The 27,238-nt window shown below is 38.3% G+C and overlaps 1 protein-coding gene across 2 annotated transcripts in view; it reads left to right on the plus strand.

Annotated features, from left to right (window-relative positions):
- Positions 1-27,238, plus strand: part of BNC2 (basonuclin 2) — a 443,555-nt gene that overhangs the window by 307,732 nt on the left and 108,585 nt on the right. For both annotated transcript variants that reach the window (XM_011930373.1, XM_011930374.1), the window contains one exon: positions 3,111-3,346. In XM_011930373.1, coding sequence (XP_011785763.1) covers positions 3,111-3,346 — 236 coding nt within the window. The remainder of the gene's footprint in view (positions 1-3,110; positions 3,347-27,238) is intronic.

Consider the following 27,238-nt stretch of genomic DNA (forward strand, 5'->3'; position numbering starts at 1 on the left):
TGGAATTACAAGTGTGAGCCACCTTGCCCAGCTGTATTCTTCCTTACTGACATACGGTATACTTATGAAGAAGAATCAGCTAGTGTCCTTATAATATCCTCAATCTCAGGTGTTCTCGAAAGCATATCTAGGGAAATATTTTTGTTCTAACTGTGCTCTTTTAATTCTCTGACGATTCTTTCTTCTGTACCCTTAACAGTTTAGTCCTCTTCATCTTTAAAACAACCAACTTTGGCCAGGTGAGGTGGCTCATGCCTGTAATCCCAGCACTCTGGGAGGCTGAGGCAGGCAGATCACAAGGTCAGGAGATCAAGACCATTCTGGCTAACACGGGGAAACCCCGTCTCTACTAAAAATACAAAAGAAAAAAAAAATTAGCCAGGCATGATGGCAGGCCCCTGTAGTCCCAGCTAGTCGGGAGGCTGAGGCAGGAGAATGGCATGAAACCAGGAGGCGGAGCTTGCAGTGAGCTGAGATTGTGCCACTGTACTCCAGCCTGGGCGACAGAGCAAGACTCCATCTTAAAAAATAAATAAAAAATAAAATAACCAACCTTTTTTAATGAGTGGGAGGGAGAGGGATTATGGTTTTTTCACCTACAGTTTGAACGCATTTGCACACACACCTGCATGTACTTAATGCAGAGCTGCAAGGTGCCAAGTACACACACACAAATCAGGATTTTGTGTCGTTTTATTTCCTTTCTGCTGACTCCTGTCGGTTTCATATTTGCTGTTGTCATAGAAGTCTGTTTTGTAAAGAACTGTCTGATATGGTTGAGGAGAGCTGATGAAGGGAAATGGAGGAGGTGCAGATCCCCCCTGATCTGGTCACTGGATTCTGTAAGCAGAGCAGCCACTCATCAGGAGGCTGAGTAGTTAAGCTGTACTTGAAGAAGAACAGGGATATTAATATCCCATTCCTGCCTTTTTGCAGTCTAAATGCCCTGTGGAGTGAGAGAAAACTTCAGTCCCTAGGCTTGTGAATCCCTTATCTTTCCCAAATGTTAAATTAATTTTTAAGGCTATTTATTCAAAGTCGACTTAACCACTAGAATAGGGAAGATCAGACAAATCAGCTGCAAGAAATGAAGTATGAGAAAACCCGAACTCTCTGACAAAGTATTCCTGGGAGTAAATGTGTTGAATGAAGCCAGCGGGTAAATGATAAGGGCCTTTACACTGTGGATGTAAGAAAGCAATTTATCAAGAGTACATGAACTCTCTAGTGACCACAAGTCAGGAGGAAATGAGAGTGGAGGAGGAGCCCTGAAAAAATACATGTGAAATACTAAAAAATCTGTGTGCACGCACTTTAAAATTCCTCCATTATTATGCAGTAATATTGGTGTAGTAAAATAGGAGTTGCTGAGAATGCACATGCAGTGTAGCCCATACTGTTAGGGATAAGGTGTTAGGAAAAGCAGCTGAGAAAGGCCACACAGTAGTTTAGAATTTGCAGAAACCTTAGGTACATAACTTAGGTGTACTTATGACTTGAGCCTAGATGTTGGCTGATACCCATTTGCCTGACTCATGAGGTTAGATGACCATCCTTCAGGCTCATGTGTTCATCTTGTTTAATTCCTCAATGGGCATATGCATATAATTCTGACAGTTCTGAATGCCCTTTGTGTTCTCTTAAGGAGTTTAGAGTGCCTCTCACTCATTATCTCACTAATCTTTGCAGCAGCTCTTTAAGCCCTACAGATAAGACAGTGTTATTGTTTGAGAAACTGAGGCAAAATGTAATTATATTATCAGCAATAGGGTGTGCAGTAACTCAGATATGGATGGGGACTAGAATTTATGACCTTATTTTGGCATTTAGTTCTACAGAAGAGATGGCGTTTTCTTAAATTTGAGGAGAAAAAGCACCCAATTGTTGAAATTTCCATTGTATTGAAAGTGTTGACTCTGAGAATGGTCATCCTCAGCTTTTTCTACTGAGATAACACAGCTAAGATACACCAGAAATTCCCACATGTTGTCTTGTCATTTGTTTCCATTTTCATCTGTATCCTTAGAGCTATTAACAAAGTGACTTGTTATTTCTTTCTTTTTAAAATTATGACTTTAATTTTCTTTCCTTTTTCTCCTGAATAAGTTTCAGAAAACATGCCAGTGAACACAAAAGCTATCTAACAGGTGACTAACGAGAGAAATTGGGAGAACTAGGTTTTTGGATAACCCACTATAGCTAATATGACTTGACTTAAATTACTAACCCTCCACACAGATATCAGCTTTCCTTATTTCCTCCAAATTAGGTCTTTTACCCCTATCGTCTAAAGAACACTCTCTTCCTCCTCAAACCATTTGGGTATTATAACAGGTGAATGTTATTCAGAAAAGTGATATTAATTGAGCCTCCCCGTATGGCATGAGTTAGGAATTGTTTTGTTTTGTTTTTGGTAGGGGTGGGGGACACTATCGTAACTTGAGTTGAACCACAGTTCACTGAACAAATCAATGAGGTTTGTAGCACCAGCCATGGCCATTTAACAACATCCTCAGTAGGCCGGGCGCGGTGGCTCAAGCCTGTAATCCCAGCACTTTGGGAGGCCGAGACGGGCGGATCACAGGGTCAGGAGATCGAGACCATCCTGGCTAACCCGGTGAAATCCCGTCTCTACTAAAAAATATAAAAAAAACTAGCCAGGCGAGGTGGCGGGCATCTGTGGTCCCAGCTACTCGGGAGGCTGAGGCAGGAGAATGGCGGGAACCCAGGAGGCAGAGCTTGCAGTGAGCCGAGATCGAGCCACTGCACTCCAGCCTGGGAGACAGCGCGAGACTCTGTCTCAAAAAAAAAAAAAACAAAAAACATCCTCAGTGGCTTCTTATCTTAAAGTTGAATGTGTTTTGTATTTGTTGTTGCCTGCAATTTATAAACACATCCAATTTAAAAAATAAGAAAGAAAAGGGGTAAAACAGAAAGGAGATGTCAGAGAACTATTTTCTTTGCAGGATCTTGCTTAAACACATATGGCGAACATTCATGTGTAGAAATTGAGCTCTGGTAACTTCCAGCGATATTTCTAACTCCTATTCTCTTTTTATCTCTTTATTCCCAACACCCCGATCTCTGGAACTTTGACGGGACCACCACAGCCTTGGATAAACTCAGCACGCAGCACCTGTACCACCCCACCCAAGTGGAGATTGTGCAGTCCAACGTCGTGTTTGACATCAGCAGCCTGATGCTGTATGGAACACAAGCGGTGCCTGTGCGGCTAAAGATCCTGCTGGACCGTCTCTTCAGCGTCCTGAAGCAAGAGGAGGTGCTGCACATACTGCACGGCCTTGGCTGGACTCTGCGGGACTATGTCCGAGGATACATCCTTCAGGTAGGGGGAGGACTTGAACGCCGCCGGTGTCTGGGGCCGGCTCTGGGTGGGGAAGGGTGAGAGCCCTTGGCAAACCTCACAGGAAGGGCTGCACACCCTCCTCTGGTTAAAGTGGTCATTTCAGCAGGCTTGTCCGGGAAGGGGAAAGAAGGAGAGAGACAAAGCAGGCCACCATCGGACCTCAGGTGTATTAGAAGGAAAACATGGCCTCTTGACTCGTGTTACCTTTGTTTGCACCTTTTTGAATTCAACTCTTTCTCTACAACACGGGTTTTCTGCTTCTCCAACAAGTCTTATTATAGCCCTATTAAAGAGGAGGGCTCTTTGAGGCGGGTGATGGGTGTGTGAAAATCTGAGATTACCCTGCACTTGGGTTTATTAGGGCTTTTTCTCATACTCAGTTTGCGGGTATGGTGTTTTTCTTGGTAGTCTTTGTAACTAAAGGCACACATTTACTATTTATTGTTTTTTCAGCCAAATCAAAGGTAGAACTATAATCCATATAAACTTATATAACCAGTAAATCCTCACATCATAGCCTTCAGATTTCTGCATTCTGAAACATACAGACATGGTTTTAGATTGGGTCTTTGCAGAACCTGTTCTTCCAGCCTTGAGTGTCCCTTTGTATCAATGGCACTTCTGACCTGGTTAAGGGCTTTAAGAGTTTTCTGGGAGGCCCACAGCCTTCATGCACCCCCATCTCCCATCCCTCCCTTTCTTCATCTCATTTTTGCAATGTGTCATGTGTCATTTGCATTGTATACTTTGCCTCTGAAATGTGTTTATGGCTATCTGTCTTCCTACAACCCTTGAGGGGTCAGTGTTGAGAGCAGCATTTTGGGAGACCCCAGGATCCAAAGAGGCTACACTGGATGATGAAGAAATACCCCTCCCGTCGAAGGAGATCTCAATTGGAGAAGGTAGAATCTGAAGCAATTTTTCAAATTTCCCATGAGGATAATACCAGGAGACATGACCCCTTCAAAAACAATTGGTTCTGGCTGTGCCAGCTTTGTGTAGTGCTAGAGATATCTCCACTGTTTATTCCCTGAGCTACTGTGTGTTACATGAAGGGCATTGGCTGCCAGCTTGGCATGTGAGGGGTGGGGAGTCTCAGTCTACCTCTCTCTTTAACCTGGCGTCAGTACACACAGATTCTTGTCATTTTCCTGTGTGGTACCTCCAGCTGTTAGCTGTGATAGGAGAGCAGTGGAAGGATAAAGAGTAGAAGTAGGGAAAGGTAAGGGAGGTGGAATAACCTGTCTGCTCTCAGAATGGATGGCATCTTAATTTAGTGTGACTCTCAACTGGGAAGACACAGAAAATTTGGCCCTCAAAAGATGAGATGATGGTGATAATACTAGTAATTGTATGTTATATTTTCAGTTTATAGAGCATGTTTACAAGCATCTCATTTGACTCAAGATGGGGACATTTCAGTGGGTTAAAGTAGGAAGGTAAGTTTTGGACGGTCAGGGAACATGAGGGGGAACAAGGTCTAGGAGGAAGGGGCCAGGAAAAATAAGGAACTGGTTTCACAATCCCTGCGTATACTGGCCCCAAGATGTATACAGTGCTACATCTTTCTACAGTCATTTCCACAACATGATTATTAATATCTGTTTTGAATGGATTTTACCCTGCACAAAGAGAAAAACCTCTTACAGTTGTTTGTATGGAACTGTTTGCTTGGCTAACAGTCCTTTCTTTATTCCAAACCAACAAGTGTTTTGCCCCAATCTGGTACCTTCTTTATTACCTCCCCTATGTTCCTTATACTTCTGTCATTAATATTATATTTCAGTTTCATATGTATTTGTTGCCTAAGATATTTACACCTGTATACCTACGCAGAGACACAAGCATATACATTGTATCTTTCTGTCCAAATAGGTATGTGTGGGGCTATGCTGATTTGCCATTTTAACAAAGTTCAGGTAGCACTTTGATAGCAGTAAATATAAAGCCTGATAATGTTTTGTGTTATGGTCCTATTGTCCTGCCTTGGCCAGTGCCTGTTTTTTATTTTACTTGAAATAATTATTTGGATGTTAGTTTTTCCCCAACTTGTGAACATATCTCTAATGCAAGTATAAATAATGTAAATGTACTCTGTATTTCTTTTTATATGAGGGCCCAGTATTTAGCAGGGGTGTCAAATCTTTTGGCTTCCTGGGCCACATTGGAAGAAGAATTGTTTTGGGCCACACATAAAATATACTAACACTAACAACAGCTGATGAGCTAAAAAAAAAAAAAAAAGTCTCATAATGTTTTAAGAAGGTTTACAAATTTGTGTTGGCCACATTTAGAGCCTTCCTGAGCCACATGCAGCCCATGGGCTGTGGATTGGACAAGCTTGATTTAAAGATACAAAATTGTAAGAGAAATTAAGTTTGAGAGGAAAATTCAGTAAAACCAGGAACTAAAATTTATAAATCCCTTATTTTAGGGTGAAATACTGCATATAGAGAACATTTTCATTTATTGTAATACTTCAATTATAATTAATTTGTATTATTTTAATATAGATTTTGACAGTTTCAAATTTAATATAATGTTTCTCCAATCAGAGTCTAAAATTGACATTTTGAGAAAACTATAGATGATTTTTACATTAGAGGAGTTCTAGGTTTAGTTTCTGTCTTGTTTTATTGGTAGAATTGATATAATATAGATTTTATTTAAATGATGGTTTTTGTTATTCAGCATTTATAATCTACTTGTTCTTTGTTAAAACAGTTCTCGGTTTGGAAAAAAAGCAAATGGTTCCAGAACACCAAAACTGTTATCACTTATGTAGTGAGAAAATGCTTGTTTTGTTAAGAAAAAAAGAGAGAGACTGTAAAAGTAAACCCTTTTCTTCTAAAGTAATTTTGATAATTGGCCAATATTTTAAAGATTGTATGTGGTAATGATAAGGTGTGCACAAGTTACTTTGAATATAATTGTATATGACATTTTTGTAAAAGTAGGCTGTAAAATGTGTGTCTGAAGGCTGTAGAACCCCATAATGCACTATTAGTGTACAAGTCATTTTATCTGGCTAAAACTCAATTGTCTTGTAGCCCTCAAGGCATCAATTTTAGCATTATTGCTCTCAACAACAGTATATTGAATATTATGTCAGTTAAAGGAGAATAATTATCAAGGCAGGTTAGGGTGGCTGTTAGTCTTACCACATATTGACTTGGTTAGTAGTTGGCTGTAGATTGTGTTCCTGGGCAAATGAAGATGTACGGTAAGTTAAACTAGTCAAGCCAGGGTATTAATTTAACTCTCTGTGGGACCAAGCCTGCATCCTTTATGTGTACACAGCTACTGCTGCCTTCTGAGATACCTTTGAATGTGGAAGAATGACAGTTGTCTGATCTGATTTTGAATTTTTAGATGTAGGGGGAAGGGGGGAGCAGAACTTTCAAAACTGTGTGGTTTGTGAAGAGGTTATTATTAGAAAAAAGGAGATGATAGTGATGCTACAGATACATTTAAAAGGCTGGCACATTGACCAATGATCCTGTACTTTTTTTATAAAATTAATTTTCAGCTATGTGAGTATCTGTATAATTCACAAGGTAGTCAGTGGAGTATAAAATGCATTACATAACTTGGACTACAACTACTTAAGAAGTCAGGTAATACATAAAGAACTCAATATTCTCCTGTGTACTTACTAAAGTATTTATTCAGAAAGTACAGAAAAGGTAAGTTAGCTCTTAAGCATTTTCCAGAAAACAACAAAAATGGGAATATACAATTAGATGCTAAAATCTAAATACAAGGGAGAATATGATGTTTTTTTCTACTACTAAAGAATAATTCTGGCCAGGGATGGTGGGGTCATGCCTGAAATCCCAGCACTTTCGGAGGCCAAGGCAGGCGGATCATTTGAGGTCAGGAGTTTGAGACCAGCCTGGCTAATATGGTGAAACCCTGTCTCTACTAAAACACAAAAATTAGCCGGGTATGGTGGCACGTGCCTGTTAACCTAGCTACTTGGGAAGCTGAGGCAGGAGAATTGCTTGAACCTGGGAAGCAGAGGTTGCAGTGAGCCAAGATTGTACCTTTGCACTCCAGCCTGGGCATTGCGGCGAGACTCCATCTCAAAAAAAAAAAAAGAAGAAGAAGAATTCTTAGTTCAGGTCTGTATCTCATGATACATTTATTGACCATGAATAGAAGCAGTCGCCCCCTCTTTTGTCCTTTCCCCATTTTCCCCTCTGTCCTTGACCTAGGAAATAAGAATATAGGTGATTATCGTTGTTGAATTTAGTCATTTAAAAATCAAGTTTTCACAGTCTCTTTCAGTTTGAACGTATAACTGACTTGCCTGGGCTCGTCCACCAGCCTGTCTGTGGAAATCTCCTCATTTGCAGGTGGGTCCTGCCAGAATTCAGAGAAGTAGTTGAGACACTCTGAATATTTAGCTGTGGTGTCAGCAGCCTTATAAGAAAAGCAGTAGTGATGACCCTCTCAACTCTCCTGTGTCTTACTAGCACAATTAGGACATTAGAAGAGCATCTCTCAAAGACAAATGGGGCCATCGTCTTTGAGAGGTCCAGCTTTAGATTTGGGAGTAACTACATAGTAGATCCTTCTCTTAAGCTTCATGATACACATTAGTATAACACAGTCTCTGAGGAGGTCTAGAGTACGAGCCTATGAGAGTAGGGAAGTAGCTGTCTCCAACCCTTCCCACTTGATGAACTCTTCCCTTCAAGCTCATTTGAAGTACTTAGTTCCTGAACACACTCAGCTCTTCTCCCACATGAGCTATTTGCGTGTAAGGTTTCTTCTGCCTGGAATACCCTACTCATGTCTCTGCATGGGTAATTTCTTCTCTTTTAGGCATCAGCCAAAGTCTCACTTTCTTACAGAGGACCGTCTTAGCCAATGTAGGTCTTTTCTATGTAGCTCTATCTTAGGACTCTGTTTCCTTCAAACTCCTATCACAATTTAAAATCAGTCAATTAAGTCAACTGTTGAAATGTTTATTTTTCTGGCCTCCTCACTAGGGAATGCCACAGATGCAGAGCACTCAATAAGTATTTGTTAAATGAATGGCTAAGGAAACCTTTTAGCTTGGTATAGCTTGATGTTTCACCATGCAACTCAAGGAATAGCCAGTAACTTCAGTTTGTCAAAAGGCCCTTAGTTTTTTTTCCAGGCTTCCTAAGGACTGACTGCTATAGCAGCAGCTGGGCTGTTGAGGGCAATAAGAAGAAAAGTAAAGGCTCCCATGCCTTCTAGCTACTGGTCTGTGTAGAGTAAGTGTTTTGTGGTATCCATGTGGTAGAAAACATCAATATTAAGCAAACACTTGTATTTAAACAGCTCTTTGCGGAGCAAGTTCATATAAGTTACCTCTTTTCCTCCTCTTACACCATCCTCTTATAGATGTTGTCAATGAATTAACATTTGGTATAGTTGAGGCTCAAATAAGTGACTTTCCCCTGATCACAGAAGTGTTAATTGTCACAGCTGATACACTGTAAGCTTCCTGAAGATAACACATGCCTCTTACTCATCACTATAACTCACTTCCCAGCACCAACACCCAGGCTAATACTTAATAGGGTGTATTAAATATTGGAAGGAGGACATTTTGAAGTTTGACTTGAATTCAGGTCTTTGACCCTATGGGTAATATTCGGATGTTTGTTTTTTGTTTATAAGGCTACCAGCCTGTCTTTCCAGAAGGTAATATGTGAGAATCTGTAGACACAGAGTGGCATGATTTTGGGGAATAGAGGAGACCTGAGAGTCTGGAACTGACAGACTAACTTAATATCTCTTATATTCAGGGGCACACCACGTGTCTGACCTTAGGCAAAATTGGACGAAATGGGTTCCTCTTTTGTATTCCTTTTCTTGCCTATTTCCTGATATTCCATTTCATTGTCTTTACTCCTATATGCTCTCATTTCTGTGACTAAAACCAGATCTAATGTTTATCCCTAACACTTTATTGTAAATTCCGGTCTTTGACTTGCCTTTCCAGGGATACATACCTTTTGTAGTTGAGCATTAAAAAAAAGGTTTTCTACCTAGTTAGTAAGATTTCAGCTATACCATGTGCAGGGAGTGGAAGAGAGATGAAGTCGTTTTTCCAGGGTTTATAAAAGCATTTCAAGTTGGATGGCAAAAGGGCTCTGGATATTGAGACAAGATTGAGACAAGATTGAGTTAAATATGGAAAACTTGCCATTCTTAGTCATAGTTTCTAAAGCTTTAAAATTAAGATAACTCCCCATACCTCTCTAAAATTAAGATAACCCTCCTATCTCTAACTTTGAGTGGCTAAAAAGATGAAATAATGTAGATGAAATGTATGTTGTGAACTCCTTCTCAATAAATTTGCATTTTTTTCACTTATATCTATGTGTATTATATCTATGTGTAACGTTAACTCTGACTAATTATAGCAGAGAAATACCAGTTGCTAAACATGTTTCCCTACAGATGCCAAATGCTTAAAAAAAGATAGGGAATGCGTTTTAGGCGTTAGTCAGTATCAATAAGGTAAATTGCAGTTGTTTTAGTAAGTACATCCTGAAAAACTACTAGTGGCATAACACAGCAGAAGTTTCTCTTTTCTCTGCAAGCCTAGTCTAGTGGTGAATGCTTTCCTTCCATAGGTGATTTGACAAGAGGTAAGTTAGGGCCATGGCTATTTTTATGGCTCTGCCATTTTCTGGGATCATAGATTCCTCATCCGGGTGGCAACCCTGAGAGAAGGTGAAGGTTCTCTGTGGGATATTTTCATGGATGAGGCTCAGAAGTGTAGAGGGGTGCTTCTTCTCACATCACTGACCAGAACTTACATGTAAATGGGTCCATGTGACTGAGAGGAGGAGCCAGGATGTATGGGCTTGGCAGGCACTCTCAGGAAAAATGAGCACAGGTCCGTGCTCCACTCATGTGTGGTGGGATAGCTATAATTATGCCTTCTTTTTATAGAGTTGGACCAGAAAAACTTAATGCAGCAGAGTCATGTAGTGAAGGCAGATTCATGGGCTTGAATCCTGGCTTCAGTTCTTAGACGCGTGAAAAAATTAGGCCCATGTCTTTATTCACCTCAGTTCACTCACCTGTAAAACAGGGATAATAATAGTGCTCATGGCTTTGATGTGAAGATAAAGTAGAATGATTCGTGTAAAGCGTTTAGTAGTGCCACTTGCTAAGTAACCAGGCCATGCTAACTATTAATATATAGTGAAAAAGATGACGATATAGACTATTACAGACTACCACCAACCTGATCATTTTAGAACTTTGTTTCTATAAAGTAGCCTTAAATGCTGGATTTCACTGTGCCTCTTAAAGAAGAATGTCTTTCCAACCAATAGAGAAAAAGGGTAGCTACTATTTAATTATCAATAAATAATATGTACATATATACACAGGCACACATATATGTATGTACATATGAATGCACTTGGATATAAATAAGAGGTAGAAGTATGCAGTAACAAAGACTTTGGACTTTAGAGTTGGACAGACTTGGTTGTGAATCTTGGTTTCACTTTTTGATAGCTCTGTTAGCCAGCATAGAGAACATACTTGAACATCAGTTTCTTCATCTATAAAGGTTAAATCAAAGGATATTTTAAAAGTATGTAGTGCAATAACCAGCCCATAGCACTCTTATTAATATTTACCGTTATTACATTGTGAAGGTGTGTATTTTTGTGAGTGCATTTTAAAAAGTAATGGCTTGTTTATTTATTTATTTATTTATTTATTTATTTATTTATTTATTTATTTATTGAGATGGAGTCTTGCTCTGTCTCCCAGGCTGGAGTTCAGAGGCATGATCTCGACTCACTGCAACCTCCGCCTCCCAGATTCGGGTGGTTCTCCTGCCTCAGCCTCCTAAATAGCTGGGATTACAGGCGCCTGCCACCACACCCGGCTAATTTTTGTATTTTTAGTGGAGACGGGGTTTTACCACGTTGGCCAGGCTGGTGTCAAATTCCTGACCTCAAGTGATCCACCTCGGCCTCCCAAAATGCTGGGTTTACAGGCATGAGCCACTGCGCCAGGCCAAGTAATGGTTTATTCTATATATGACATTGTCATTTTTATCACCTTTGTATTTTCCTATTTTATCAACTCTTCTGGTACTTTCCAAGCTCTAGCACAGAATGAATGATTACTTGATACATTTGTTAAAATGATTAGAGTATCTAGGATTGTACCTTATTGCATAAAATAAAACATTTAAAACAGCCTTTGAAATAGGTATTGTCTGACCTCACAGGTTTTTAAGAAATTTCTGGAGGAGAAAGATCAATGGATCTGGATGTAAATTAATTTAGGTAATCCTTCAAATAGCAAAAAAAAATTGATTTATTAGTATATATTGAGTATGTAAGAGGAGATCTCTCAGAAAACTAACACTCTAATGGGTAAGCCATAAACAAATGATGGAAAGTTGTATGATACGAACTACAAAAATATACAGATGACCCAGAAAATTGACAGAAAGGAGGGATTATTTCACCCCAGGTAAAGATTGGATTATCAACACCATGACGTAAGGAAGGTATCGTTGCATTGTGTCACCAATATGCGAATCTTTTTCAGGAAAGAAGGATCGCATGTGTGATTGGTCAGGATCCCCCTGTCTTTGGCAGGGATATACAAAAAATAGATGATTCAGAGCAGTGTATTGTATTTATAGTGTCTGTTTTCTAAAGTGCTTGGACCACTCTACAAACACTGTCCTGGCAAGCTTCCTAACCTCCCTATTAGAGAGATAGTTTCAGAGACTATTATCCTTGGTTTTAAAGTTAACAGTGATGGGGCGGCCTCAGGCAGAGGCAAAGCTGGAAGTGGAATACAGGGATTTTGAATCCCTTGCGAAAGCTCTAACTATTTGAACAGCAATGAAAATAAACACCTTAGATCCAAGGACAAAGCTTGATGTTTTGTGCCCAGAGTTAAAATAAAAATATTCCTTCCTTTACTCTTGCAAAATAAAAATATATGGCTTACCAGATTCCAGATTGCAGTGACTGCCGGAATAGGATTCGCGCCTGTGGATCATGAAGAGGGGCTTTTGCATTCCCTCAGGAGGAGCAGAAATGAGTCCACAGCTCACTGGCCAGTCTCCATTTGATAAGAATCAGTTCACATTTACTTGAAATGGACATTGGCTGTGATGGCACTGATTAAATCGTGTGATCTTCCTGAGCAGCACTCATACATCCTTCTTGTTGAATTTAAAGTGAGCTCTGAGCTTTGGGTTTAAACCTTAATTCTAGCACCAGTTAACTCTCTAGCCATACAAAAAGCACAAAATTTCTATGCACTTTATTTTCTTGATGGTGCCTTCTTCAAGGAGCTTTCAGGATGAAGAGAAGTAATATGTTAAATTCATAATGGAGGTCAGTAAATTTAATTCCTTAAGTAGAATGATCTCCTAGTCCCCCCACCCCAACCCTTAAGTTTCTAGAGCAACGGGAGCTTTATGAGTCTTCCAGTTGCCTATACATTTTATTTGAGCTACAAATAAAATGTATAGGCAACTGGAAGACTCATAAAGCTCCCGTTGTCTTTTTCTAGTATTTCCCCCAATTTGACAGAAGAGCCCAGTGGAAGATGAGGGGGACTTGTATAGGAATGAAATCCTCTGTGACTATCACGAAGAGTCGTGAGAAAACTCTCAAGGCTGAGTCCTAGTCTACTGTCTGTTTCTTTTGAGTGACTTACATTTCAAGTGCTGGCATGTGAAATTTTGAAGGGCTGTGAAAAGTAGAAAATTAGATAAGGATCTATGTGGGTTTCTGGAAGCTTTTGCTAAATTCATACAGATGGGACAAATGCAAATAAAGATACATTTATTTGATTTCTGCATGATAGCCATATGTAATGCTGACAGAACTAGAAAATAAAATGTGGGCCAATACATTTGCCAGGAGAATGAGTGACCACGCATGGTTAGGCTGTGTCTAGACCTGATGATCAGAAGCTCTTCTTGATTCATCTGATGTTTGCATATCACCACTTCTTTCTTAGGGAAGTCAGTAGTGATTCTGATTGTTTACAGACCTGGCATTTGTTGCTGATAGCCTTAGATTTTAAAGATGTAGCTAACTAGCTGGTGATGTCACGAACAATTGTTTTAGAAACCTATCATTGTGGTCCTGTTGCTATCTAGGAAGTTTCTTCATTTGTTGGTGGCAACTGAGTGATCTGTTGTGTCTACTTTTCCTCTCTCCGCCTCCCACCCCCACGCCCCCGCCCCCGCCCCACCACCCACCATCTTCTCTCCCTTTTCCCTCTCCCTCTTTTCAGTCAAGGTAGACTTGAGATGGGGACTTGCATGGCTACAGTAGATCATAATACATGAGGCCCCCCAAATAAGAGAGTGAAACATTGACTGGGATGTATTTTCTGCTCGAACTCATCCTCAATTTACTGTGTATTTCTTACCTATTAGCTCCCAGAAAAGCATTTTTAGAGACTTTGAGAACCAAAAGTTCTCTCTGTAAGGAAATGCATTAACCTGATTTCCTTGTTCTCATGTAATTTTCTCTCTTAAAACCATAATAATAGTGTCAGAGGCAGCTTTCTAGTTAGTGTGAGTAATGTGGTTACTGTATTTTCTATTTTTATTTTAATGTGCTTTTCCTGCTCTGGATTTTTTTTTTTTCTTTCTTGATTTTAAAAACAGTAGTTGAGTAAATGTGGTTATTCAAAGACTGGCGTATATTGCATCTTCTCTGAGATGCAATTTCGAAGGAAGGCTCTGTGCACAATAGGCATTGTTTTTTCAGATTCCTTAGTAGGATAAATAGGAGAATGTTCGGAACACAGACCACTGATAGTATTGGTTTATGGTCATGGCAAGTCAGGCTTGTTCAGAGAAACTGACAATTGAGTATCCCATAGATTTTGTCTCTAGAGAATCTGTTAATATGAAGTCTGTTTATTTTATGGTGTGTTGATAAGATACAAAATTAGGTAACCAGGGAAGCACCTTAAATTGCTGCATTCATTTGCCACTTTTTAAAGTGTGCACACAGTTTAGAAATTTTAAATTAACAACAACAAAATACACTTAAATTCCCTTGGAAAGAGTAATTAAGAGCTACTTGTCTCTGTGTGCTGTCATCTCTGCCAGAATTAGAGTTCCTGCTGAGTATATTCCATTGAGTCAGCCATCATTCCATCAGCAGCAGGGATTGCTTTTCCACGTATTGACATGTGAGGGAATGTCTGTCTTGCAGTAGCCATGGGCTTGTGCCAGATTCTGAGATCCATAGAGGCAGTTCTGGGAGCTTTTCAATTCTGAATCAGGGTTCCAATTCATAATAGCTGAGCCAGGGAAACCGGGTTGAATCTGTGGCCAAAACCACGGTAAAAAACTTTTTCCCCCTTTCCCTTCTTGCAGTGCTTTATTGCTTTAAAATATGAATGCCTCTGTCCATTGATTCTCTGGTGACTTTCCGTTGGATTCAAATTGTGGTCTCTTAGGTGAAAAGGTCAGTGTGTTATTCATTCAGCCACACATCGATGGAGATTAACTGAGAGCAGTACAAGACATTTGGATCCTGCCAGACCTAGGGCACCTGAAGGAAGTTTATTTCTTTTCTCTCTAGCCTTTACTATGCCTGCTGCAGAAGAGGATGGCCCTGTGTCTTCTGGGAGTGGGGGAGGGTTTTGATTGGCTGTGTGTTAACTGCCTCAAATCCATGGCCATAGGGCGAGTAAGAACCCTGGAGAATCAAACATGTCATCTTTGTAGCATCACCTGATTTAGTGCTTTTCCTCAGGTCTGAGACATCTCAGGGGGCCTTTTTCCCTTGCAGCACTGATCTTTCAATGAGGTGCTAGTGTCTGTCCTGAGCAATAACAAGGAAAAACCATGAAGTGTGAACAGCTCTTATTAGCGGGGTAAATGTCATTAGCGCCTCTGTAGCCTTCCCTGCAATCTGAATGCTCTTGTCAAAAGAGCGACTTACTGAATCCTCCTTTAAAATCACGTAAATGGAATTTAAGATGCTGAAGTTTTACATTTTAATTAAGCAAAGCCATTAACTCCCTTTACATGTACATTTGTTTTTGTAGCCAGTTATGCTTGTATGCCTTATAAGGCTGTTGAAAAATTATCCACAAAAATTATTTTAAGGATTTGAGAAGCAATTGGTTAACTTTAAGTCAAAGTTTTAGATATAGACACCCTATACTCATGTGCCCAAGCATTGTAGTACGCATATTGACGTACATGATAGGAGAAAACATTAGCATTTTGAGTTAGTAAGTAGGTCAGTTTGGATTAATGGAAAGTTTGAAGCTTAGAGTGTTTAATGAATTTATTCTTTTCAATACACACGTGGAAATGTTTTGCCAGTCTAAATTCCCCATAGTATTCTCCTGAAAAAAAATTTGTATATGCAGATATTTGCTTCTTTTGCAAGTTTGAGAATTTCAGAGTAACTTCTGGTTACCCTGGGTTGTGTCTTGGAGTTACAAAAAAAAGCCATGTTAAACAGTTGCATGGTTGCGGGGGTCAGATGTAGAAAGCAAATTATCTTTTTTTACTATGCGTTTTAGTTTTTAATAAAAATGAGTGGAGACATTTGGTTAAAACTTTGGTAGGTACATCCAGAAAAGTTACAGGTGGTGAATAGAAGTTTGCTACTCATTACTGCTAATTTAAGATGTGTAATTTGATATATTCTGTTTATTTAGTGTATAGTCTTTAAAATGTGATCCTCCATTCCTTTTCAAAATTCTCATTAGGTCACAGATTTTCCTTTCCTTTCCTTTCCTTCCCTTCCCTTTCCCTCTTTCCCTCTTTCCCTCTTTCCCTCTTTCCGTCTTCCCCCTTCCCCTCTTCCCCTCTTTCCCTCTTTCCCTCTTTTCCTCTTTTTCCTTCCCCTTCCTTCCCTTTCCTTCCCCTTCCTTCCTCCCTTCCTCTTTTCCTTCCTCCCTCCCTTCCTTCCTCCCTCCCTCTCTCCCTTTCTCTCTTTCTCTCTCCCTCCCTCCCTTCTCTCTGTCTCCCTCTCCCTCCCTCTTGCTTCCCTTCTTGCCTCTCTCCCACTCTCCTTCTGTTGCCCAGGCTGGAGTGCAGTGGCATGATCTCAGCTCAGTGCAGCCTCCACCTCCCTGGCTCAAGTCATTCTCCCACCTCAGCCTCCCGAGCAGCTGTGACTGTAGGTGTGTGCCACCACACCTGGCTATTTTTTTATTTTTTATTTTTTGTAGAAATAAGATTTTATCATATTGCTCAGGCTGGTCTCAAACTCCTGACCTCAAGCCATCTGCCTGCCTTGGCCTGCCAAAGTATTGGGATTACAGACATGAGCCACCACGCCCAGCCATATTTATTTTTCTCCACAAATATTCTATTTGTTTTCTTCCCCCCGTTTTGAGGATTCAGGAAATTGTATTTATTCAACAGATAACTGGTATATTACAAGTAGTAAACAGACAGACACCATGCACCTCTGTTACAGCTTTCAGTTTAGTGGAAGTCGGTGACTCAGGCCAAGTTAAGGGAAAGGAGAGATCATTGGGTATGTTTTCTAATGAAAACGTAAGTATGATCTATAATTATTGCAGTCATGAATTATATGTAAATAGACTCTTTGGATGTATTACCAATTTACTTGAAAAGTTAATGCTTTAAGGAATTTTAAACATTTTTCAGCTGTCTTGGTTGTATTTTAATAATATTAATTCAAACTTTGCAATTAAGACTGACTAAACAAAACTAAATTTCAACCCAACCCCCACTTTTTGAATTAAAAACATTTACATCAGGTTCAGTTACTGAGATTTTGCTGTCCATTATGGAAAACCCACTTTATTTATTAGATTATAGAAGGTGAGCAGTAAAGATATATTTCCTTCCTATTCCTTAAAATGTTTCAACAAGCTAATGAAAACTTATTTTAAAATTTCCTTTTAGTGAGAACTCAAAGATGATCATTTTTAGCCCCATCAGGATCGTTTCACAAAAACTGCCTGTGAAGTCACTCATTTAGAACGAGACGATCTCTGTGGAATTGCTGTTGCCAGTGCCACTTGGGGAGGAATTGGGCCAATTAAAATGTGGATGTTTTATATTAAGTTATGGTGCCTGTTAAAATAGAGTACCAGGTTTAGAATTCGTCTGTGCTCCCTTTGTTCGTTTCCTTCGCTCAGTGCATAGAATTTTAGTCCATCTGATGGCTTGACTGATAAGTAGTATGTGTGTATAATTAAGGCCACAGTCTAGTGCCAGTAGGTTCTTCTGAAAAGCAGCGTCTGATTGGTGGGACAGTGAGAAGACCCTTCCGGCAGTACCACCTGCTTTGTCCTCTCTTTCCTCTGTTCTACCTTACACCTGGATCTAGACTGTTCACATAAATTATGATTGCTGAGGTTCATATTTTAGGATAACTGACAAAGAGATGTCTGGAGTATCAAAATTATCAAAGATGTACAGTAAACTTCTTCATGAATGTTTTTCAAGGCCCCAGACGGAAGGAAGCTTTACTGTATTACATTCTCCATATGGAAAAGTATCTGGGACCTGAAAGGGGCCACACCCTTAGAAGGGGAACACTTCTTAAAAAGGAACTTTATAAAAGAATGCTATAGTATAGGGTTTTCATGTATGATTTATTCACTTAAGCATATTGCTTTGAGGGCCCAAACAGCATCCTGAGTATAAGTTGTGGTTTCCTAGACCTAAGGAGTACCTGATAGTTTAAATTTCACAAACTTTTCAGATTTGCCTATGCCACAGGTCAAATATGCCTTGCTATGAGTCTGGTTGCCATTTATTTTAATCAAGATTTGGCTTTTGTTAAAATTGTTGCATTGGGTTTCTTTATGAAAGATAAATGTGTTATTTTATATTACTAGAAAGTCAAGATGGTAAAATTTAAATACCATTGTGGTGAAAAAGATAAGCATTATTTTTCTACAGTGTTCTTTCTTTCTTTCATTTTTGATACATATATTTTGTAATCGTTTTCACTTGGTAAATATTATATAACTGTTGAGGGCTTGGGAGGATTGTGGTTCTTTTTTTGTTGTCCACTGTTTTTACAGCAGTAATATTTCTTTTTCTTTTTTTTTTTTTTTTTGAGACGGAGTCTCGCTCTGTGGCCCAGGCTGGAGTGCAGTGGCGGGATCTCAGCTCACTGCAAGCTCCGCCTCCCGAGTTTACGCCATTCTCCTGCCTCAGCCTCCCGAGTAGCTGGGACTACAGGCGCCCGCCACCTCGCCCGGCTAGCTTTTTGTATTTTTTAGTAGAGACGGGGTTTCACCATGTTAGCCAGGATGGTCTCGAACTCCTGACCTCGTGATCCGCCCGTCTCGGCCTCCCAAAGTGCTGGGATTACAGGCTTGAGCCACCACGCCCGGCCAGCAGTAATATTTCTAAAAGAGTAATATGTGGTTTTTAAGAATACTTTTAAAAGATTTTTCAAATAATACTATAGTGTTTTCAGTGCGATTTAAGGAAACTGTAAGTACTCGTGCCTTTAATAACATCAGACTTTTGCAGTGTACATCTAAAAGATAGTCCTAAAGAGGTGTATTCACTTTGAAATGACATTCAGAAAATCAATGCATATTTTCCTGCAGAATAAATGTATGAATGGTATAGACATTTTCTATCCAGGGTAGTTGAAAAACCTAAATAATTATGTTAAATCTGGAGCTTCTAGACATGTTTCAAGAATATTTTTCTGCTTAGGATGAGCTCTACGATATGCCATATAATTTTCACTTTATGGGGTTTATGAGCAGGATAGTAGTGAGATTTATAGATGCTAATATGTTAGTAACATTTTAAATATTTAGTTTTGATAAAAGTAATAAGCTAAACGGAAGGACTATATAGCTGAACTAACCTTGAGGAACACACAGTTTATGAGTAAAACAAACAGGTAATAAAAACTGCTTTTGTTGGTAGAAATTTGGTTTAGAACAGAAACTAAAATTTGGCTTAGATAATGTTTCCAAAATTTTCTCTTACTTCCTTCCAAAATGTATCTTTGGAAGAAAGAGCAAAAATATGAAGATTCATCTAAAAGATTATTATGTTTTCTCTTTTCATTTAAAGTACAGTATTAGCTTGAGTTAGAATTCTATGAAATATTTATGGGATATATAAACAAAGCTTTATTTAATGTTACAGTTATTGTGGACAGGGCTTAAATACAAGACTGAAGGAGAAGGGGAATTTTTTTCCTCCATGTCAAACAGGCTGTCCAATTTATGTTTATGAAAAGAAAGGGGAAAAAATAAAAACAAAAGGCTGTATTTTTGTAAGTCTTAAATTGTGAGGCTAGAAATACTTTTAGATAGAATAAAAACTCACATACCCCAGCTTATTGGTGATTGACTTTTGAGACCTTCTACAGAAAAGAATTTTGCTGAACTTCACAACAAGAAAGACCACATGGGGTATTTTAGACCACTTTTATTAAATTTAGTTAGCGTTTTTAATTTTTCCACAATGTTGCATGCCTTTAACAAAGTCCGTTCTGAAATATAGAATGGTCTATAAAAGATTTGGATGAGGTATAGAAAGGTGTACAACAACCAGAGCCCCAAGGGCATTTATTATTTGGTTAAAGAGTTTCATTTCACTGAAAGCTGATTTTTTTTTTTTTAAAGTGAGTAAAGCATATGTTAGTGTATTAATAGTGGTTTAAATTCCCACCATTTTATTATTTTTCACAAGTCTGTGGGTCAGCTGGGCATATCTGCAGTGAGCTGGCGTGTTGACCTGGGATTGGTTGGTCTAGGATGGCCCATTTACATATCTGGCTATTAGGTTGTTACTGGCTGTTGGTTGGGGCAATGGAGATAACTGGACAGTTTATCATGCATCCTTCAGCAGGTTAACTTGGGCTTGTTCACCTGCAGATAGTTATAGGGTTCTTAAGGGCAGCAGGAGAGGGCAAGTCCAAGTGTGCAGGCACTTCTAAAGTGTCTGCTTGCTTCATATTTGCTAGCTTGCCATCAGCCAAAGCCAGTCACATTACAAAGCCCACAGCTGGAGTGGCAGATTACTCCTCCAGGACATGGATACCAAATACATGAGCAATTTGGGGGCCAGTACTGTAATCTTTACTCACCTGATTTCGTGTCTTAGGAAGCTTCTTTTGGTAGTGGTGTCTATGTGGAACTAAGGAGTCCTGAGCCTGTATGTGTGGTTTGAAAGCTTTCACTGTAGTTCAAGCAGAAATAAGGCTGGCATTCAAGAGTAATGGCAGGGAGGATAAACAACAGGGTTAGATAAAACCACTTGCTGACTAGATGCACTAGATGAGGGAGAAAAAAAAGGTTCTTGTAGGTTGATTCCAGGCTTCAAGGTTGGGTATATGGGAATCTAGGAAACTGGTAAGGTTGTAGACCTAACTATGTTTGTAGTGAACATAGGACATTCTTGCAGCTTCCTAAACAATTTCTATTCCTCTGTCCAGAAGTATTAATATGAAAGAGATGGAATCTATGAAATTCCTTTTTTAAAACTATTGCTTAAAAATTACGCCACTGCTTTCTTTACCATTGGCCTTGCAAAGATGTGTAAATGACAGTAAGTGTTTTCTCTTGTGTTTTAAAAACATATGGGCAACCTTGCCATAAACAATAAGCCCAAAAGTTTGGATTTCCTAGTTTCATTTCTCTGAACTGAGCAGCTACCTAGGATTTTTGAAAACTTAGTTTTATAGGTGATGAAGATTATTTTTATATGTAGAAATGTCAATTATGACAAAAGTTAAAAATTTGGAAATCATTTTATTATCTACAGATCTACAGAAAAAATAGGCAGATTTTACTTTCCACCTATATTTAATTTTAAGAATATGAATATTTGATTCATCCACATTTTCATCTTAACAGATACTGCTACGTGTTTAACCAAAAGATTAAGATTTTTGAATGGTATGCTCTTTAGTTACATTTCAGAACCAAAGTATAAAAGTTTTGCTTTTTTCTGCACTTTACGTTGTCATCTAGGTTAAACTCCTCCAAACTGTGAATATTTTTTGAAGAAATCGTATCTGGGTTGTTCATGAAAATATACAAAAGCCATCTTCCTGCTAAGTAAATAGAAAACTAGTTTGATCATGGTTTCTCTGTACTTCTTATAGCCAGATGGAGAATCATTTTTTTTGTTATAGGGTATACCTACTTACAAAAGAAGATGAAGAGAGATACATGGGGAGAAAGCAACTTAGTGCATTATTTGTTTCCAGAAGACAAAGATGCAATTTATAATTTAAATTAAGATCAGGGTACATAAACTGTTAAGTATGATAAATGACAATGTATTTCAATTTTATATTATGTCAGTTTAGAGAGATGGATTAAGGGAAAGGGTAATGAAGGAAGAAGAGAGACACAGATTTTTAGAAAGTATTTTCTCATGATTCTTTATGATGTGATTTTGCAACCATGGTACAAATCAGAATTAGGTTGCACAGTTAGATGTCCATTCCTGCATTACTGTTGTGTGATTCTCTCATTCATGGGCAGTCTTATTTACTGTAAAACTAAAACAGGGAGACTTCCAGAATGTTAGATCAAGGAAGAAACACATGCTTGATAATGCTAAGAAAGCTTAACAGTGCCCAAACTAGTAGTCCTCAAAATTGCATCTTCTAATATCACATCTAGAGTTCTTTGCATTGAGTAAGATTTCTCTTTAAATCATAACAGTAATAATTCATTCAGGATAGGACTATTTTAAAAAGCACTTACACCATTATTGGTTTAGTTGATAGTCACAAAGTCTACCAGTGTTAAGTAGATGTGGATGTTTTTAAAAACGAATTTTAGAAGTCAGACATTTTTTGTAGTTACATTGAAATCTGCTATATTACTACTAAGAATGGTTGTCTTAAAAGTTGATTTTTAGATTATGTTTCTCTTCAACAAAATTCACTTCTGTAAAATTTTGCCTGCTGCTATAGGAAGACCTATAAAAACATACATTTTAACTCTAGAAATATTTTTCCTGCCTGATTATCTCGTTGTTGGCAGTTGTAAGTTTTTTGAATGGTTTGCTATTTAGTTACATTGTGTTTCCTTTTTATACATGGTTTACAAATAGCACTAATGTTGAAAAATGTGATGTTTGTTTTAGGTTTATAAACGACAGATTGAAATAATGAGTTTATGGATGTACTATGTAATATAAATAGGCAGATTTTTCTTCCTACCTAGATTCAGTTTTAAAAATATGAATATTTGATTCATCCTCATTTTCATCTTAACAGTTATTGCTACATGTTTAACCAAAAGTAACGTATCCCTAAATTTTTCTTACATTTTAATACCTATAAGCTATCTTATTTTTATTGGCTTTGATTCAGAATTATTTCTCTTTTATGCTTTATTCCTTATTTATATTTTTATCATAGATCAAATGACAGTTTTCAGCAACACAAAGATTTGTAATGACTAGAATCTCATTTACTAATTTATTATAAAAACAGAATAATCTAGGCATTAAAAACCTGTGTGCCTGATACTTAATCTTTGTGTTTGTTTCCAGAGGCATGCAGGGTGTTTCCTGTCTGAGACACAAACCATATATTTCATTTGTCATATCTAATGTTTTTCATATCCGGAAATCATGCTCCATGTTATGTTTTACAAGACTTCGTAAAAATAAGTGATCCAAATAAAATTTATAGTTAATTTTTCTGTCATAGCAAAATTATCTCTTTCTCCTCTTTTTCCCACAAGGATACAGATGGGATTGTAAAGTTTAAATGAGTGTATATTTGCAAATAAAGTCTTAAGTTTTGAAACTAGACAGTCATTTATTATTTAGACATTGCTAGTGGTATGTTGGTAACTTTACAATAGCTTTCTAAATGAAAACAAACAAACAAACCCTGATTTGCAAGTGTTTGCTGATTTCTCTGGTGAAAATATGCCATGATGGCTGATTTCAGCCTATCAACGTGAGTCAGTGAACATGGAGTTGGGAAGAGATGCTTAGTCACACATTATTATATGGTATTTCCACCACACTAGACATAAGTAGAAGCAAATAATCTTAAGAGCACAGATAATAAATATTTAAATGTAGTCAAATAATTGTAAGAACATAGATAATAGTAAAATGTTGTCAAATAATTAGAAGTGATTAATTTTGAGTATCTATTATCATTGTTTTTAATATTTTTTTCATTGCATGTTTCTAAAATTTAATTTTTAATGTCGTCTGTGTTTGAACCACCAGTGCCCAAAATTTCTGAATGTTTAACAATCAGCTCTTGTAGGCTGGCATGAGCCAGCCGTAGCACACTACTGCACAAAACCATTTCTGGTGAATAGGAAGATAGGTTGTGGTCAGTGTCTATTGTAGAAGAGGATGTCTTGTGTCCGTGTGCCCAGGGAGGAAAAGCAACCATTTTCTGTTTCAGCTCCCATTAGTAAACAACACCTGGTCCCATAAATTTTGGTATCTATATTAATATAGGGCCTTGAATGAGAGCAAAATACCAGTGTCTTTTAATAAAAGGACAGGGAAAATATTTAAGATTTTCATTACAAAATTACTCTTTTTTTTTTCTGTATGTCTCTTGGCTGTTGTATATCTCCCACTTGCACAATAAGCAGATCCTATAGTCGGTGCTTCCTAATGCCACTCCAGGATCAAGGATAAGCTACTTAAATAGTTTTACTCAGCAGGATATATTGATGATTTATGTGTTAACAGAAAGTAGTAATTGTGTTGCTACCAAAAAAAACCCTGAAATCTTCAAAAATTTAATATGCATTAGCACTGAGATAATGAAATGAACAGAATGTAAAGAATGTCATGCAACAAATGGCAGAATTTTAAGTGCATTTTGTCAAACTTCCCCATTTAAGAAGAGGGTGACCTCCTTCCTATGTTACTATTGGCAGCTTATCGGTGGTGTTACTCAAACATTTTGAATAAAATGATACGTTAAAAATATAATTGATTTCTTTGGGGGAATACAGGAGATCTCTAGATAAATTTATTTAGATGAGTTGACAAAACTAATGGTGTGCATGGTTAAGAAGAAAAATTTGACATATTTTATGTATAACCCTTTGAGTATTAATTCTGACCAGATCACACTGTAAATAATGTTAACTGTCATAAAATAAACACAGCCAGGGTTTGCACCATATGTTTTATAATGATTTTGCAGCTTCTTTTTTTTTTGTTTGTTTTTACTGAAAATGGAACCTACTGATAGCTCTGTGAAGTTATGTTTATATAAAAGTAAATTACACTTGTGCGTTAACAAACTTGGCTTCACAGACCAGTGTCTCTAGGCGGTTTTTGTTTTAAAAAAAATTATATGAAAGAAAAACTTCTCCCTCTCTCACTCGGTTCTTTTTTTTTGGCTATTCCCTCAGAAGCATCGTCTCAAACAGAAATCTGCTGTAGCATCTTGTTGCCACTTTCTTGTTTTTGCACATGTGAAGGAGAAGCCTTTGGAATGCCACCCAGAGGAGGGAAAAGCCTAACCACTGAACTCACAGAGAGTGTTTGGCTTAAGTAGCCTTGGAGTGGCCTTTCAGACTGAGGCTACTGTGGTCTTCTAGTTTGTTTTTGTTTTCTACCTTCTTACTTGCGAGTGTTTAACACTGCCAGAAATAAAGGCTCCCTTAGAACATTTAGGTAATTTTTAAAATTGTTATTATTTTCATAATCACCATCTCCTCTTGATCTCAGGGGAGGCTAGGCATCCTTGATTATCTTTAATAGAGCCTTGGAAACTGATAGTGCCAGTGGGAGGTGGGTGGCAAGTTTCATAATATGCCTCCCTCCCCCTGCCCCCTCCCGGCTCATTGCTAAATATGTCTCTTGGCAGATCTGACAGTATCCATAATTATCAGGCACCGTGAGCCCTGCTGCAGAGCTGCTTGTGCATGACACCTGTCCAGCTCATGCTCTTCTCCTGCATCTCCTCGTGCCTCGGCTTGCTGGCTGGCCATGCGTCAGAGCAACAGTCTGCCGTTAGTGAACTCATTTCTCTTCTTGTCAGATTCTCAGACACCAGAAGTTCTGCCCACACAGCTTACAACATACACCATGGTTTGTGGTACAATCCTTCACACAGTAGGCTTTTCATAAACTTTTGTGAACAAATGCAAAAAGTTAATGCAGATATTGTGGTTTTCCATTCCTCCTCTATGAAGTGCTTTTCACGCTTTTGACAGATTTCTCAGCATAATATCATATTTTCCATAGAAGTGGATCTTGATCATCGCCCTCTCTCCTAGACAGAGAAAAGACTTGTCGATTTTTTTAGACTCCTGAAAGAGAGAATCCAGGGAACCCCAATTGGCTTTCATAGTGCTTTCTATTCTCATGAAGAGGCGGGGAATGTGGAATAGAGAAACGTACAGTGATTTCTGGAACTTTTGTTCCAGAAGATGTTAATGAGGTAAAGATGTTGTTAACTAAATTTTTCAGGTGTAATGAAACTTGAAGATGAAGCTATATTCAGGGAGAAAATCTGCAAAGAGAGGAATTTTGTAAAGGGCAAGGTGAACAGTAATGCCACTTTCAGTAGTTCATGCCTGTGCATAGTCAACCTTAGAAAGGCTTTAAAAAAAAAAAAAAAAAATTCACTTTATTGGCCGGATGCGGTGGCTCATGAACTTTGGTAGGCCGAAGTGGGCAGACCACGTGAAGTCAGCAGTTCAAGATCAGACTAGCCAACATGATGAAAGTGAAACCCCATCTCTACTAAAAATACAGAAATTAGCTGGGCATGGTGGTCTGCACCTGTAATCCCAGCTACTCAGAAGCTGAGGCACAAGCATCGGTTGAGCCTGGGAGGCAGAGGTTGTGGTGAGCCCAGGTCATGCCACTATACTCCAGCCTGGACAACAGAGCAAGACTCCATCTCATAAACAAATAAAAAATAAAACTAAAACCTCAGTTTTGAAGGAGAGGTCATAGATTTGGGTTTGGAGATTTATTTAGTGGCACAGTTGTCAGGTATTCATAGAAGTTTGGATTAAGAATGAAACTTTTCATCCTTAGAAACTCTAGCAGTCTATTTAATGAATAGCATACTCAGAAATTATGACAATATTTTTATTATTTATAAAATTTTATTCCACTAGAACAGCTAGTAATCATCATCTATTAATGCAGTTTTGACTAAACCCTTTTTCCACAACAGGGACCAGAATTAGGTAAGAAAATTTGGGAAAATGTCAAAATATATCAAAGCTTCCTTTTAAATATATGCTATTGGTTTTTGATTATGAAAGTAATACAAAATTTATATAAAATTCAAACATTGTAGTAATATGTAATGCAAAAGTGAAAATCATCCATAGCCCCTTTTTGTAGAGGTAACAGTTCTCCATATGTTACCATTATCATGTATCTATGGCACTAATTATGATTATTAGTAAATGGATTGATCCTATGTATATTTTTCTTATATCCAACTGTTTAAAAAATATATCTTGTGGTTGACCAAAAAATATCTACCCACTTCCACTCAAAATGTCCATGTCAAATCCCTGGAGCCTGTGAATGGTACCTATTTGGAAAAAGGGTTTTTGCAGATGTGATTAAGTCAAGGATTTTAAGATAAGGAGATAATCTTGGACTCTGTGGGTAGGCCCTAACTACCATCCTGTGTATCCTTAAAAGATATTAGGAGATAACACACAGAGGATAAGACATATGCAAAGGAGGAGGCAAAGTAAAGACGGCGGTGGCAGAGCCACCAGAAGCTAGGAGAGAGGCATGCAACAGATGATTTCCCAGAGCCTCTGAGTGGAACACAGCCCTACTCACACCTCGATTGCAAACTTCTGGCCTCTGGAACAGAGAGAGAATATGTTTCCATTGTTTTCAACCACTACAGTGGTAGTAATTTGGTGTGGCAGCCCTAGGAAACTAATACA

The sequence above is a fragment of the Colobus angolensis genome, unplaced genomic scaffold, assembly GCF_000951035.1.
Source record: "Colobus angolensis palliatus isolate OR3802 unplaced genomic scaffold, Cang.pa_1.0 Scaffold86, whole genome shotgun sequence".
Lineage (NCBI taxonomy): Eukaryota > Metazoa > Chordata > Mammalia > Primates > Cercopithecidae > Colobus > Colobus angolensis.